This window comes from Athene noctua, chromosome 13 (genome assembly GCF_965140245.1).
Source record: "Athene noctua chromosome 13, bAthNoc1.hap1.1, whole genome shotgun sequence".
Classification (NCBI taxonomy): Eukaryota; Metazoa; Chordata; class Aves; order Strigiformes; family Strigidae; genus Athene; species Athene noctua.
In genome coordinates, this window is record NC_134049.1 from 16680407 (window position 1) to 16695446 (window position 15040).

The 15040-nt window shown below is 38.7% G+C and overlaps 1 protein-coding gene across 1 annotated transcript in view; it reads right to left on the reverse strand.

Annotated features, from left to right (window-relative positions):
* THSD4 (thrombospondin type 1 domain containing 4) overlaps window positions 1–15040 on the reverse strand; it is a 329112-nt gene that overhangs the window by 190118 nt on the left and 123954 nt on the right. Inside the window, exon 7 of the mRNA XM_074917120.1 lies at window positions 1324–1460. Within this exon, the coding sequence (XP_074773221.1) occupies window positions 1324–1460 (137 nt within the window). The remainder of the gene's footprint in view (window positions 1–1323; window positions 1461–15040) is intronic.

Below are 15040 nucleotides of genomic sequence, written 5' to 3' on the forward strand. Positions count from 1 at the left end.
GGATGTGACATTCTACACAGACAATAGGTGATTTTCAGAATTCAGAACACTTCCCTACTAGGCTGCTGAACACCGCCTCTCCTTTCTATCCCAGACCTCCAATACAAATGTATCACTATACACTTCTGTAATTGCACAATACTAGGAAAATACAACAGCTGGTATACTAAATCTATTTTTCAGTTTTCTGAGCCATAGATCAGAACTGTAATTAAAACAGATTTCTGGCCCTTTCTGAATTGGTTTGAGATCAAGGAAAGCTTTAATGAATAAAGAATCTTCATGTAGCTTTAAAGAATAAAGATCTTCACACAGATCTATCATCTATGAAGGAAATTCAAAGCCATGGCTTTACTTGCACTAAGACATACAGAACAGAAACATACATGGCATTGTCCAGATGTGCACAAGTAAGAATCTCGACATGCAAAGGAAAAGGTTGTGTTCATAAGTGATTTCCTCTGGCAAACCAACTACTTAAACTGAACTTGACCTTTCATTATTTGAGTTCATCAGTCACATTTGACCCACTTCTACTTCTTTTGCCAACACATATGGGAAACAAAAGCCAAGTGTCAAATACCCCTTGCTAGAGATTTCTTTTTCACTAACCTTACTTGAAAGACTACAAACATTTTCTTCTAAACACATTTTGTTTAAAATTGCTACCATCTTGCAGAAAGCATTGTATTTATCCATTGCACAGGGAATCTACACAGCAAACTGCAAAAAGTCAACACACTAGCTCCTTCTGAACCCTTGAAAAATAACCAGTCACTCAAGTATTTTCTAAAAGAACATTCACTGCAGAGTAAATGGACAGTCAGTAAGACCTGATTCTTAAAAATTAAAACATGGACCAATCAGGAAAGTTACATTAACCAGCTAAAAAGCAATCAAAACAAACACATCACTGAATAAACCATTATGTTGCAAACAAAAAAAAACCCCTCTGCTCTAAAGTTTAATCAAAGCTATTACATTTCACTCTAATTTAAACTTCCAGTCTTTATGTTCTTATTCTTTCACAGAAGCTCTTCTGTAGGAAGCTAAATATGTGAAAGAAGCTCTCTGGAAATCACCTTAATAGTGGTCAGAACACCTTTGGATTCCAGCCTTTCGCATTCCATAATTTGTTCTCAATAGACAGAAACATTAGTTAAGAAATAAAACCTGCAATAATAAAAGTTAACATTTTTCACATCAAAGAAAAAAATGGAGTTCAAGACACCATTTCACAGGTATAGTCGCATCAACCTCTTACAGAAGTTATATATGGCATAGACAGTCTACAGGCAGACTTGCTAGAGATAGTAGCCTTACCTTGCACTGCCCTGCCACACAGATTGAAGTTCCGTTTTGGTCACAGGGTGTCCCATCTATCACCTTTTCAGCTTGTCTCACGTAGAAACGGTAGCCTATCGCACGGCAATTCAGCTCACACTTCTGACTTCCCTTCACTGTGGAAAGAGATAAAAGTCCCCATTATAAAGACCACAGCAGTAGTTTTAAAAAGGAAAAACCCATTGAACTAACACTAAGGTCTGAAAGAAAGAAAGAGCGAGCCAAACTCAACGCAATGCAAATGACTGCATCAAACGAACGGTGATTAAGAAACCAACTCCAAGGTAAGCATTCCAACATACCTTATGAAAATTTAAACAGTATCTCAGTTTTCAATGACAGATATTTTCCCAAATGACCAAGAGTGGTTTTAGTTTTATAAAAATTTTGCCAAATTTAGTCTTCTTAAAGCATAATAATGTTATGACACTTCATAACTCCTCTGCCAGCAAAATTACACTGTAATCAGAAAGATGTTCATCTGACGAGGCTCACATGTAGTCAACAGTCAATTCACATCAAATAAGCATACTAACACAGCATTAAGAAACTCATAAAACAAGTTGCAAATTTTTTAAAAATCCACTGATTTTTCCTCTTTATTCTTAAAAGTTGCACTTTAGTGACTATTCCTTAGTTCAAGAGAAAATTAAGATAAGAACAACTTTTTGATTTTTAAAAAGATATAAAATACATCATTATTCAAAACCTCATGATTTCCACTGACATGTAGAACCAGAAGGAAATTGGACCACTGAACTCTGGGCAAGAGGAGGACAGAAGAGAAGAAACAGTTATCTTCTCCTGTGAAAATCTGTTACTTGAACAGATACAGACAAACACTCCACTTATTTTATGCTATCCAGTTTGTTAATACATTTGTGTAGTCTTTCTATTTCAAATAATCTGTCACATTAAAGTTGCACAGTTCATTACCCCTATTTCCCAACTGAAATAATACCTTCAGTTTCTTTCCAACCAAGAGTAACACTGTTACACAGTGGTGGTGAGGTACAAACAGAATTCCTTTCTCTTTTGACAATACTTTCCTTGCTGCCATAATAAAAATCTAAAATTCCTCTGACTTCACCAAGCTCTGGCTCATACCCTATAATGTAACTGAAATGCACTATTTAATCTATCAAAGGAGATGCTATACCCCTTAGTTAGCTGCTAAAACACGGTATTCTCAGGATTTTTTACTTAAGTGTATTTTTGAATCTTCAGCTAAGACATAACAAATAGCCAAAATAAATACATGCAATTATTTCAAATAGATACATTTAACACATGCTTTCTGTAACAGTAACAAACTTTCAGCTCAACTTAAGTCATCCCCTGTGCAGACACAGGATTAGTGCAGCCCAATTCTGGAAACTGGATCTTAGACTTACACACACACAGCTAATTAATTGTCATTCATATACATCTTCTATTGCATCTGAAAATCATTTGATAAAATCCTCAAAAACCTCTACTAATTTTAAGTAAGGTCAAAGATCTGTTTGCCTAGTTCCCTTTTTGCAGAAGCTGTGCATGTCATGCTCAACTAGGTAATTTTTCCATTGGCTACTTTACTGAGATACACTAGCTTATCATTCCAAGAACTTCACTTAGTTATTTTAAAAACAAAAAGTGAGGTATTTCCTGCAGTTAAATCTCCAAGTATAACAGTTAGTTTTAATGATAAACTGAGCATTATTCTTAGCAGCTTAGTCACTTAACACATCACAATTTTCAGAATTCTCAAATAAATATAATCCAGCTTCAGTGATTCATTACAACTGAAATCAACTTGTCCTTTTCTGTGTCTTAAAGCACCCTATTTTTATAACCTGCAACACTAGCTATCAAGCAGCACCTCTGCAGTATACATTTTCTTATCTTCCCATTCCCTAAAATCGTCAAACTAGCCATTTAGGGTTTCTGAAATGTCCTTATCTTCTGTGTTGATTCCCTTTAGTTCAAAGTATCCCGAAGCCTCACATTCCTGTACGCTTCCTCCTCCTAATATTTCTCATTTGGTTTCGATCCTTTAATATATTTATTCTTGAAATTTTCTGTTTGCCTTCTAGATCCCAAGAAAAGTTTTGTACTACTCAGAAAGACGAAATTAACTGCTGAAGCCTGGTATTTTTTCCTGGACCTATCTCTACCTTTATTTATGATTTGATAGGTAACCCTACTGCATTGCTAATGCAGCATATTAACAACCACAAGCAGACTGAGCTTACTTGCTCTGTAAAATATGACTCCCATTTCATCACTTCTGTCTTTCATTCTTTCTTGTTAGGAACTGTCCCCGCTCATACAAAAAGAAATATTAAAACAGCTGCTAGCTTTGACTAGTACTAAAATTTAAAATAAATAAATAAATAAAGCCTTAACAATAAACATACATCAGATTAAAGGTCTGTATGAGCATCCCACCCTATAACCCTTTGGCCTTCAATATTCAGATTCTTGTGATAAGCAACTGTAAGGCACTACCTTGATTAGTCATATACCAGTTACTACTACCTATAGACAATGCTCCCAGATGTCAAAGATCTGAAAAAACTTTTGTCTAAGATGAGCAAAATCTGCTAACTGAATTGCCCCTATTGAAGAAGAGCCATTTCCCATTAAGATTTTATGTAATTATTGTTTATTTACTAAGCATAAATTACAGCAGAACAAATGCATTTTAGAATTCCCTTGTAAAATAAGAAACCACACAAGTAAAAGTGCTCCACTGCCTATTAACCTCACATGTATCTTTACACCCTCCCTTACCCAGTATTTTGCTACAACTCTTGAGTTTTTTATAGATTAAGCTGTGGGTCAAGCTACACTATTTGCTTGGCAACAGGACATAAAATGTCAATTAAACAATGAGCTGTGAAGTGACTGACTCCACACAGGCAACATATTTTAGAACTATGTCATCTGATCCCAGACTTTACAAAAGGATCTATCTGACCTCAGGGAATAGAGTAAGGCTTCTAGGTGAAGACCTTCCAAACTAGCTGGCAGCAAGACATATTTCTACTCAAAAATGGGCTCTTTTTAAGTGTGACACAGTTACTGAGACAGTTCACTATACAGGTACTGTTTTACATGTCCTCCTAATGCATTTGCTTTTCATTCTCATGACCACCTTAGCACAACCAAGTCTTTGGGGAAATTCTCACCTTACCCTACCTTATTAAATAGTTAACTTGGGTGAAATCTAATGCTACCGCACAGGTTCTGCTAGAGGGATTCACTATTGATTTAACTGACAGAGGTACCTTTAGTAAATAATCCTGGTAATATGTAATGTTTGGTTTTCATTTCACAGACTGAAAACGTATCTAAATAAAAAAAATCAGTAGGTTTCTTACAACGTCCTCACCAAGCTGGTCTTAAGTACCTCAGGGATATCCTGGCTTGTATAAACTGCAAGACTTGGGAGTTTTTCCCAAGCCCCCTGTTGAAACTTACCTTCCATTTTCCTTACGAGGAACAAGACCCAGGCAGGAGAGAATGGGATCAGAGCACAGTTCTGCCACCTCCCACTTCACCAATAAGAGTACCAAGACCTCAGGTTTAATTACAAACCACACACCTGTTCTGCCTCACAGATACCGCAGTGAAAACTTTCTACCATAAAAGAATCTTTTTGCATGTTCTACCAAGAAACAAAAGCCCAGCAGGTGGGCACTAATTTAGAAACCACTACCCCTCCAGACAGATGAAAACCTGAAGTCTGTCACTACCAGCAGTAACACCATCAAGTACAGAAACCAACCTGCTTTCCTGGTTAGTTTGGCTTATTCATTGATGCACTAAAATTCACACACAGAATGTATTTTTCATTGCACATGTACTGACAAATATGTGTGAATTTGGAAAACAGAAATTGTGATTTTTCTGACCTGCTGTTTATGAAGGTTACACAACAAGCCATAGTCAAAATGAATGCAATAGTGGAGGCGTAGGCACAACCCATGTATTAATTTATGGTTGCTTTTATTCTCCTAAGAATTATTCAATTGATCAAACTTAAACCCCAACCAAGTATGAACATGTGTCATTTCCCCCAAACAGACTGTTTAAATGCAAATTTCAGTGCAGTGCAGGTCTGAGAAGAAAAATTCAACTGTGCAACCCACTGACACATTTTTTAAAGAGAAAAAGAGAGATTTGGGTGTTAGTGTATTACGACCAATGGCTGGAGTTGAAACTAGGTCTTCAGGAGCATTTCAGGCTAAGGCCTCCTCGCTGACCTGGCTGAGGCAGGACAGAGCAGCAGCACACTCCTGCCTGCCGGGTGGCACAAGCAAGCATGGGAAAAACTGTCCTCCCCCAGGGGTCACAGGCTGATGCTCAGAGAACACTCCTACACTCCTTTTCATCCCACTATTAGGAAAACACAGGTTTGTACAAGCCCACGGCAGGCTCCGGGCGCAGGCGCTGTTGCCCTGATGACGAGGCACCCCGGGCCTGACAGGCACCTCGGGGATGGGGGGAGCACTGGACGGCGTCACTTGAGCACAAACCAAAATACAGCAATTCCGGAAGGAGAAAACTCCCGGACGAGACATTAAGCCAAACGGGGCACTATGGGGATGCCCCCATGGGGGGCGCAGCCCCGCCCGCCTGCTGGAAGGTTCGGGCGCGGCTGCCGCCAGGGGGCGCCCTGCCGGCGCGGGAGCGCTCCGCCCGGGGCCCCGCCCGACGTCACTCACGCCCCGCATCTGTCGCGGCCCCGTCGGTTTCATTACATGAAAGCGCAAGAGATCAACGTCCTCGAAAAATACCCAGCCCAAATCTAAAACCTGTGCACGTTTAAAAGGCAGAAAGTCACCATTCTGGAAACAATCCCACTTGCAGCAGCTTTTGATAGATCTGTTCATATTTCATCAACAAAAAGTATTTCCAAATGTTAAAACTTTACTGAAAGGGAATTCTGCCAAATTAAGCGCGTTGCTCCTTATGCCATGCTCAGAGCTGCACAGCGAGAGCCCTCAGAGGGCATGGCTTGGAGCAAAGATCCCCCAAATTAAACTCGCCTTCCCGCAGTGCTGGTCAAGGCTGACACAACCCTTAAGAAGGGGAGAGAGAAGCCAAGGAAGCTGCGGTCACTGTGCACTGCACTTGTGCCACCCGCCACTGGGCTAAAACCTCCCACCCCTGCAGAGCCCCTGTCTCCCAGCCTCCACTCAGGCCTTCGTCCTTCCTTCTGATCGTCTCTCTTCCCTCTGCAGAAGGCCTAAAAGGAATTCCCTGCCCTGAAGTGAGCAGCTCTACACCACAGCATGTGCAGAGGGTGCTTCAGGACTTCATGTCAACTATTCCATGCCTTCAGCTTCCTCTTCCAATGCATTCTGCCATCTCCACCAACCTCTAGCCCAAGAAAATGCATCAGGAAGGAAAACAGACAGTGGTTAAGCAGGCCAAGCCAGTGGTGGAGCTCCTCAGCAGTGAGCTTCAAGAGATACAGAGAGCGCTCAACAGGCAGCTTGCCAATGCAAGGAATTTCAATCTAATGATATTCTTAGGAAAAAATGTTACAAGAAAGAGCATTCCAACTGCAATACATTTGCTAAATAATGTATTCAGCTGTTCAAAGGGAAATTAAAAATAGCCACAGAACCAAAAAACTCAGGAAATAATGTGCAAATCAAATCAAAATGCAACTGATCATTAAAGTAATGACACTGCACACAACCATACACTGAGTGCCCTTACAAAATGCAGCAAGTTCCTCCTTTCTGTTTCAGCTCCTGAGATTGCAAACTGCCCAGAGCATGTACTGTGTCTCACTGCATGCACATTAAATCGACCACAGACAATGCTAGCTGTAGGTGCAACCAGAACAAACGATATAATAAAGAACTTTAAAGTTCTCCATGCCGTGAGGTAGGGACTGGAATGTACAAACTCTCCTTGACGGTTCCTCAGTCCAAATCTTAATTTAATGTGAGATCCAGACTCCCTACTGTTATCTATGTAGCAGTTCTAGTTCTCCACAGAACATTAGAGAATGCTTTTACCATTTGTCAGTTTGTCTAAACATCTAAAAATAGTTAATAACAAGCTCTGCAATTTGAGAAACATGCCTTGAGGGTGCCCATAGAGAAGTGGCATGCACACTCTTGGCAAGCAAATACCACATTCATGCTAATACTACATTATGGGATTAAGCGAATTTAAATTAGGCTTCATTCTGTGTGCACACTGCCTTGTAAAGTCAACTTCAGTGCTTCTCTGTAACGAGCCAAGATACACTCACCCATGATGTGTCAGAACCAATTGTTCCAGGAACAAGTTGTCTCCGCACAGCTCAGTTATTTTCAGGGCCTAGCTTGCCACAGGCTGCAATTCAGTATTTACTTATGATAAAAGCTATGAATCTGCTTTACAGGAAGTGTAATGGGGCATAGCAGACACTGGAAAAACTTTTAAGAGATGTGCTCATGTCTATCCATGTAACATCTACTTTAAACTTTAACTGAAGTTAAAGCTTATCAGTGCTGCAGGATTTCAGTGATAGACTTGCAGGTTACTGACATGCCTGGTTATCCCATAGAAGCCCACAGGGCAGAGAAGGAAGAGAGGTATGTTAAGGAGTCTGGCAAGTCTCAGGCTTCTGTATCCACTCTACTTGTTAATAAAGTTATAGTAAGTCTACAGGCTGATGTCATCTAAATAAAGCAGTGGTCTCTTCCATTCAGGAGATGTAATTTAATAAGTACTGTATTCACTAAGGCAGAACTTACAGTTTTGTGAAACCAGTTTCTGTTTAAAGGTTTTATTCTCATATAGGAAATGCTTCAAGACACGTGTACATACAGGAAAACAATGACAGGTCTAACACACTACTACCAGAAGTCTAGTCCTTTTGGAAACCGCTGTGGCCGTAAGCTGAGAGCTACACTGCAGACTTAAGAATGGTACACCATGCCAGACACGGACCTAAATGTGACAATTCCATACTAAAAAGCATCCACCAGTGATCACCTGTGGAGCTCCATGTGGATGACCGGAGTTGGTGTAGTACTAAATGCAAGCCACTTTATGCAGCTTCCTATAGAAAGAAGGAAAATGTGCAGGAAACAAAAAATACCACATTCCCTACAAAGCTTTCAAGAAAGCACAACTGCTTTGTTTAAGGTTTCGCTGTTTAGGATCATAGACTATGTTGGCTGAGTTATCAGTGCTGGAACATTAGTTCGAGCTTTGTAGTTTAGCAATGGAGGCTATCAGGGCCATAACATAAAACTGAACCTGAGTCAGGCTGGTTTTCCACTGATAGACAGTTACAAGTTTTTAAAGTGGCCAGAAGGAATAATGTTTTTTACAGCAGTTACCTGTTGCCAGATTTCTAAATAACAATATGCAAATATTTTCCAGGAACTAATTTTCATGTAACTACATTCAATCTTTCCAACAGAAACACTAATGTGGTGTGCTCTGTTTTATTTGAGTCTCTTTTGATACTTTGTCCTTATTAGGCTTGAGACCATCTCTTGACAATAACCAGAAAGAGTTGTGTTTATTTTTTACTTTGTCCCTTTCAGTTTTGTTAACTTATTACTCTGGCTCGGATTTTTTTTCAAAAATAATTTTCCATTCTTCATTCCAGTGATGGAGGAACATTTATATTCTTTTCTTTTTACTTCTACTTTTCATTTTCTCATGTAATAAATATGTTTATTAGTTCACCTTGTCTCAACAACTTAAGAGATATTTAAAATATTTTCCGCAGTGGGGTCCAGATATTAAGTAAAAATAAAAATTAAAAAAAATCAAGCTTTTATAATGAAACTGCAAGTACATTTTAACAAATATGAAGCCAAAAAGGAAGAGATCATCCAAGCTCCTCATCTTTACCTGAATATACCACAGTTTGTTCTACTCACAGATCCAGTCAGTCCTATGTTAAATAGTCATGAGGAACTACTGCTGAGTAGTATTTGGTAAAGATTCTTCTCCAGTGAACAGAAATACTTCTGAAAGGTCCTGAAGTTCCATAATCTTTTCTGCATATTTAGTGTTTATGGCAATAAGAAACTTGCAAACATTGTCATTTACTCCATTTTTCCTGGTTTCTCCATTCCTCCCAAATCCCTGTCATTAAAAAACTGTCATCCATTAAAAACATCTGGAAAGTTGATTATTATTTCCCAATGAAATTAAAAGAAACCAAATAGAAACAAGTCATTCATAAAAACATACACATTCAAATCTTTCTTGACTGGTTGGACATCTGCAAATCAGCAAAACGTGTAAGTTTAATGTACTGTTATGAAATTTCTTTTTGTTCTGACTGCCTGAAAATTTTTGTTAGCACAGTATGAATGTTCTACCTGGGTCCTGCTGTAAAAGGAGAGGAATGCAGGTATTTGGGAAGTTGTGATGTTCAATAAAATCTTCTAAAATATCCACAATGACCTTAGTCATGTCTGCCATTTTGAATTATTTCTACAAGAGTAAGAAATTCAAAAAGCTGCCTTAACAACCTTCAAAGGTCCATTTGGGCTTTTTTTTTTACAGTATGTAAAAATAGTGGTAACCCATACAACAAATTATTTTGCACAGTAACAGTAGCATAATTGCTCTACAACATAAACATGAGGCATTTACACTGTGAATGGCAGAGGATCGTTATCAGAATATTAACTTTTCTTCTCTGGTTACAGCTTTTACAGCCATTGGGGAAATCCTGCAAATATAATTATTGAGCAATAATTAAATAAATCATCTATAAATAATTGTACCTAATTCAAATCACTGCATATTGCAAGATGGCCAATCTTTCCTGGTTGAGGGTATTTCTGTACCCTCCAATCACTGTGGAAGTCTAGTAAAAGACTTTGGGAAACCACAACACAACTCTCAATTCCCTGACATTCTTTAATAGTAATTTTCTTCAATTTGGTCCTTAAAACCGAGTTTTTCATTTGAAGTTTAAATCAATACATATGCATTTGTCTACAAAAACTTTAAGATGTGTTTGCCCATAACAATTTAAATCTAAACTGTAGATGTCAATGTGCTGTTGGCCTCAGTTCAGCAAAGCACTTAATCAGGTGGTTTTCATGAGTTAAGTACATAGTAAGTACTGTTGGCTTCAGTAGAACTGCCACAAGTTATATGTTTAACAGTGGCTCAAGGCCAGTACCCCTTTAAACAACACGAGCAGGTTATGTAGTTTCTTCTACAGACCTTAGTTTTCACTGTGTTGCCTTTGGAACTCTTTTCTGAAATAATTAAAGGGGAAAAAAAATCCAACTCCTAAAAATGCCTGTTTTCACACCAGCCTTTCAGTCACTACTACTTGTCAGTCACTGAAGACACTGGCCACTGGATGTCTCCACTGCCCTACACAAACATAGATGAAAGCTCTCCCTCGTGAAGAAAAAAAAAGAAAGTTTTTTTTAAAAGGCATTTATCTGTATTTACAAGCCATCACTTACACTTTGCATACAGTGCACAGCAGCCACACAGACTTCCACTCTGGTCCTTGGAACAGCCAGGAGATGGCAGTTTCATGTGGAGTGCACTTATGGTGAAGCTTTGAATAAGCGCTCCCAGTATGTAAAAATCAAAATTATGAAAATGTTGCTCGATAAATAGAAGAAAACCAAACAGCAGTTAAGCGGAAAACTTTTTTTGCTTCCCTTTATATCCAGTAACAACTAAAATTGTATCAATAAAACCCTCATAAGATGATGGGTGAAGAACTATCCACAATGACAAGCATGGGTGTTTCTAACAGGTAGGGAAGCTTTGTTTGTCACCATATTACCCTTTTCCTGGCATAACTGGCTAATTCTTGTAAATCTGATGAAATCAACCATTAAGTAATTGTATGGTTTGACATACCTTAGAAACTGTTTGTAGAAGATAGACTATTAGGATTTCATGGAAGACGCCTTCTCTTGCGGGGATATTGTACAGAATTTGTTAAAAATAAAATATTTAGGGAAAATGCTATTAAATCCCAAACTGCAGAGAGAAAAAAATACAACTAATCTAAACAATCTTATTTTTCAGCCAGATCTTTTCTTTTCCTTTTTTTTTTTTAAATATTCTGGCAGTAATCAGAGAAGAAAACCTGCTACATGCAGTGTAATTTCTCATCTGAAAAATACCATGAAGTACTCCATCCCATGAAGTGCTGAACACTTCCTGAGGGAGGCTGAGAGCTATTAGTCGCTAGTTTAGTTTGGGATGTTCTGAAAGGAGCTTGATACTGTGCTTTCTGTCTGTCTTTAAAATTTGAAAAAAACGAGTATTTCTATTTGACTTTATTAGAATCTTACTGGCCTCTGAAATCTCAGCTTGCATCCAGATCTGTATTTTGAAATACGATTCTATCTCCATCAGCGCACTAGTAGCCAAAAAAATTTGCCAAATTGTCAAATAATCTAAAATTTTTCTATAAAATCAATACTTTGGCAACACTGGTAAATACACCTTCAAATCCTGCCTTCAGACTTCCCACGGAGTGCCTGGCCATTTTTATTCAAATCCATTCTACTGAACAAGGACTTCATGTCACACTTCAGAATAATAAATGCCAAAGGTAGATGGGAAGAAAGGAGATTCAAGTTCCGGCTTGTAAAGCCTCCAGCAACATTCCAGACAAAAGCTTTCAGTCATCTCTTAAGGGAGTATATTTATGCTCACAAAGTTAAATGTCTTAGAAGTCTCTCTCCTATTAAAACATGAACTGTATTTGAACATGAACTCTGTATTTGAATACTAAAAATTCCCAAAGTAATGCTTTTCATTAAAAGACCATGAGTATAATATCCAGATCTCTAGTATTTAATAAAACTCCTAACAAGGATTCACAAAAAGTCTTGCCTCATTTCTGTACAGCTGGAGTTTTCATGTAAACTAATGGCACACTTTTACATATGTAAGAAGTCACTCCTCACTGAAGTACATCCTAACTTTTCTTTGATATGAAGATAAAAAATTACCAAGCAGCCAAAGGTGACAGTAGTGGAAGGAGGGAACACAATGCTGCTGTTTCTTGCTATCAAGCTCGTGTACAAAATGACACATCTCTCACTGACTCATTTTGTTGTATGATTGGCAACAAATCTTTATTTTCTTTCTTATGTTTATAAGGGGGAAGGACACACACACCCAGTGGATCACCCTTATAGTCTCAGTTTCAGAGTCAAAAAAGCACTGATGTTATTTTGCCTCTTCGTGATGCCCACTTACATTGTTGGGGAGCCACAGATACATCATAGTATTGAACTGAATATGCTGTTCTTGTCAGTAAATGTATTGCTATTATACCAATCACCTGTGGGTAACTTAATGAAAATATAAGTATGTATAATGAACTAACTTTTACTTATATTCAGCTGAGGTATTTGCCTGCTCCTGTACATTAGAATAAGCAGCTCCATCAACAAATAAACATACTGCAACCCAGGCTGCTAGGGAAGTGCTCATAGCACAAGCTGACACAAGCTAGCAAGTCTTGTCATGGAAGGGTCTGAGATTCCCATCTTCTCAGCTAAGAAGAGAAGCTGTAACTTGTGCTACATATGAGGGCTTTGTAACTCAAAGAAAGCATCTACTTGTAGACTCTTTATACACAGGATCCTAGCACATGCATGTATCAATGGGCAAAGCAATAGAGAAGATTAAATCTGGTTTTTAAGGGTTTGTAACTGAGGATTCTTTGCTCTGGAACACCACCAAGAAAATACCACCTGAGGAGCCACTGCAGGAAGAACAAAATCAGAAACAAGCAGCGCTAAAAGTCAGCCCCATACTGACTGTCTCACTATCCCTTAGGAAATACATGCGAATATGATCTGACTGAGACTTATACACCTAAGGACTGACTTAAGTAAAAAAACTATTATGGGGTGATGAGTGTTTATGAAATACTAGAAGAGACCTGTACTTATTTAAATATTAACATAGCTATTATTGGGTCTAAAATGTCCTAAATGTATTTTTGTGGCCTCCTCCCACAGTCCTTTATTAGGCAAATAAATTCTTAAGGATTAGTTAAAACATTCTGTGCTTTTATTTACATACTCAAAGATATTTATTTCCTACATTCTCATAAACATTAGTTAAAAAAAAGAATGTTCATTAGGACAATGTTTTCACTAGGATGCCAGTGACCCAGAGCTCAGTCAGTTAACTTGAAAGCTGCTTTCCCTCTGGTAGCAGATAAAGTCCTAAACATTCAATGTTTGGAGATCTGGTTTCCCACTACATTTATTTTTAAGACTATTCTTATATAAAAGCTATAAGTATCATTGCTGAGACTCAAGACTTCTTAGTAACTTTGCGTCTATTTTAAATTTAATCAGGTTTTCAAAGTTTTCATTATTTGGTTGCTAGATGTTAAGACCCCTGCAGAAAACTGAAAGGTACCAACTCACTGAGCTTGAATGTGGGACAATGTAACTGGAAGGCACTGGAGAGGCAGTTATTGCTCCCTGATGGTGGGCGCTAGTCTCCACTAACTCTGACCCTAGCACTATAAGCCTCTATGCTTTTAGCAATCGGACTACAAAGTAACAAAGATTAAGTTCTCTCTTCACCTTCCATACCTCTCTCAGCTAGGGGAAAATGAGAGTGCCTGATAAAAGACTATTTCACATTGAGAGTTTTGCTCCATGAAACTAGGATTTGTCTCTCTTGCACTCCTTTATGGCATTACCCTAAAGTTGATGCCTCCCAGCTCAGCGCTAGGGTAGGATGCCCAGAGCAGGGCTGTAAGGCTTCTTCCCGAGGAGGGCTGCAGCCACCACTGCAGGCAAGTTGCATGCCAGAGTGCCTTCCAATGTGGTGTGCCCTTCTGCCTACAAATTTTGCTAGATTACCATTACATGCAATAAATAGAACTAGAGATTCTAAACAAAGTATGTGGCAACCTTCTCCTCTCATCCCCCATATTCTCCCTGGGAGTTTGCTTTTTTTGAGACAGATGCAAAGAGCTGACAATGGAGGTTTTCCCATCAGACGTTTGAGTGGTCACACAACAGGCCATGTTACCTGCAGATAAACTTGGGGTGCCTAGAGCAGTCGGGCTCACTGGACTCACCCCCTGGGCACCTGCAGAAACGACTGAAGCAATCTCAGAGTGGTTGCTATCTTTGAGCATTACTGAGGATGTGATGATAGAAGACTAGAAAGGGACAAACAGTTTCTGAGCTGCGAAGTGCAGAACAAGAAGGAGCTGAGAAATGCTGAACAAAACTCAGTTTCATTTCCTGGAAAAATTCCTCAAGAATTCAAACCCACTGTTCATAAACACCCGTAATATAATCAGGGCAACAGTGGCAACCAGTATGGATTTGTCAAGATAAAGATCTTGTCAAACCCCATTTAATTTCCTTCTACAAATAGGCTCTGCATGCAGGAAAAGCAGTGGCTGCAATATGGCTTGCCTTTTCTAAGGTGTTTGACACTTCTTCAAGCTAGGAAAACAGAAAACACCATCTAGAAGGAATTGCTATAAGGAATGTGCAAAATTGGTTTGAAAATTATACACAGTAGATTACTGGCTGGGTTTTGGTATCTACTGAGTAAGAATCTGCAAGATCTTTCCTAAGTACAGTTCCAGCTTACGTTACATGAAGTAGATGATGGCACAGAGAGATGATATTCACAGGTAACACCAAGCTGGCAAAGGCAGCAAGAACACTGGAGGGAGGGATTATAATTCAAAAAAAAA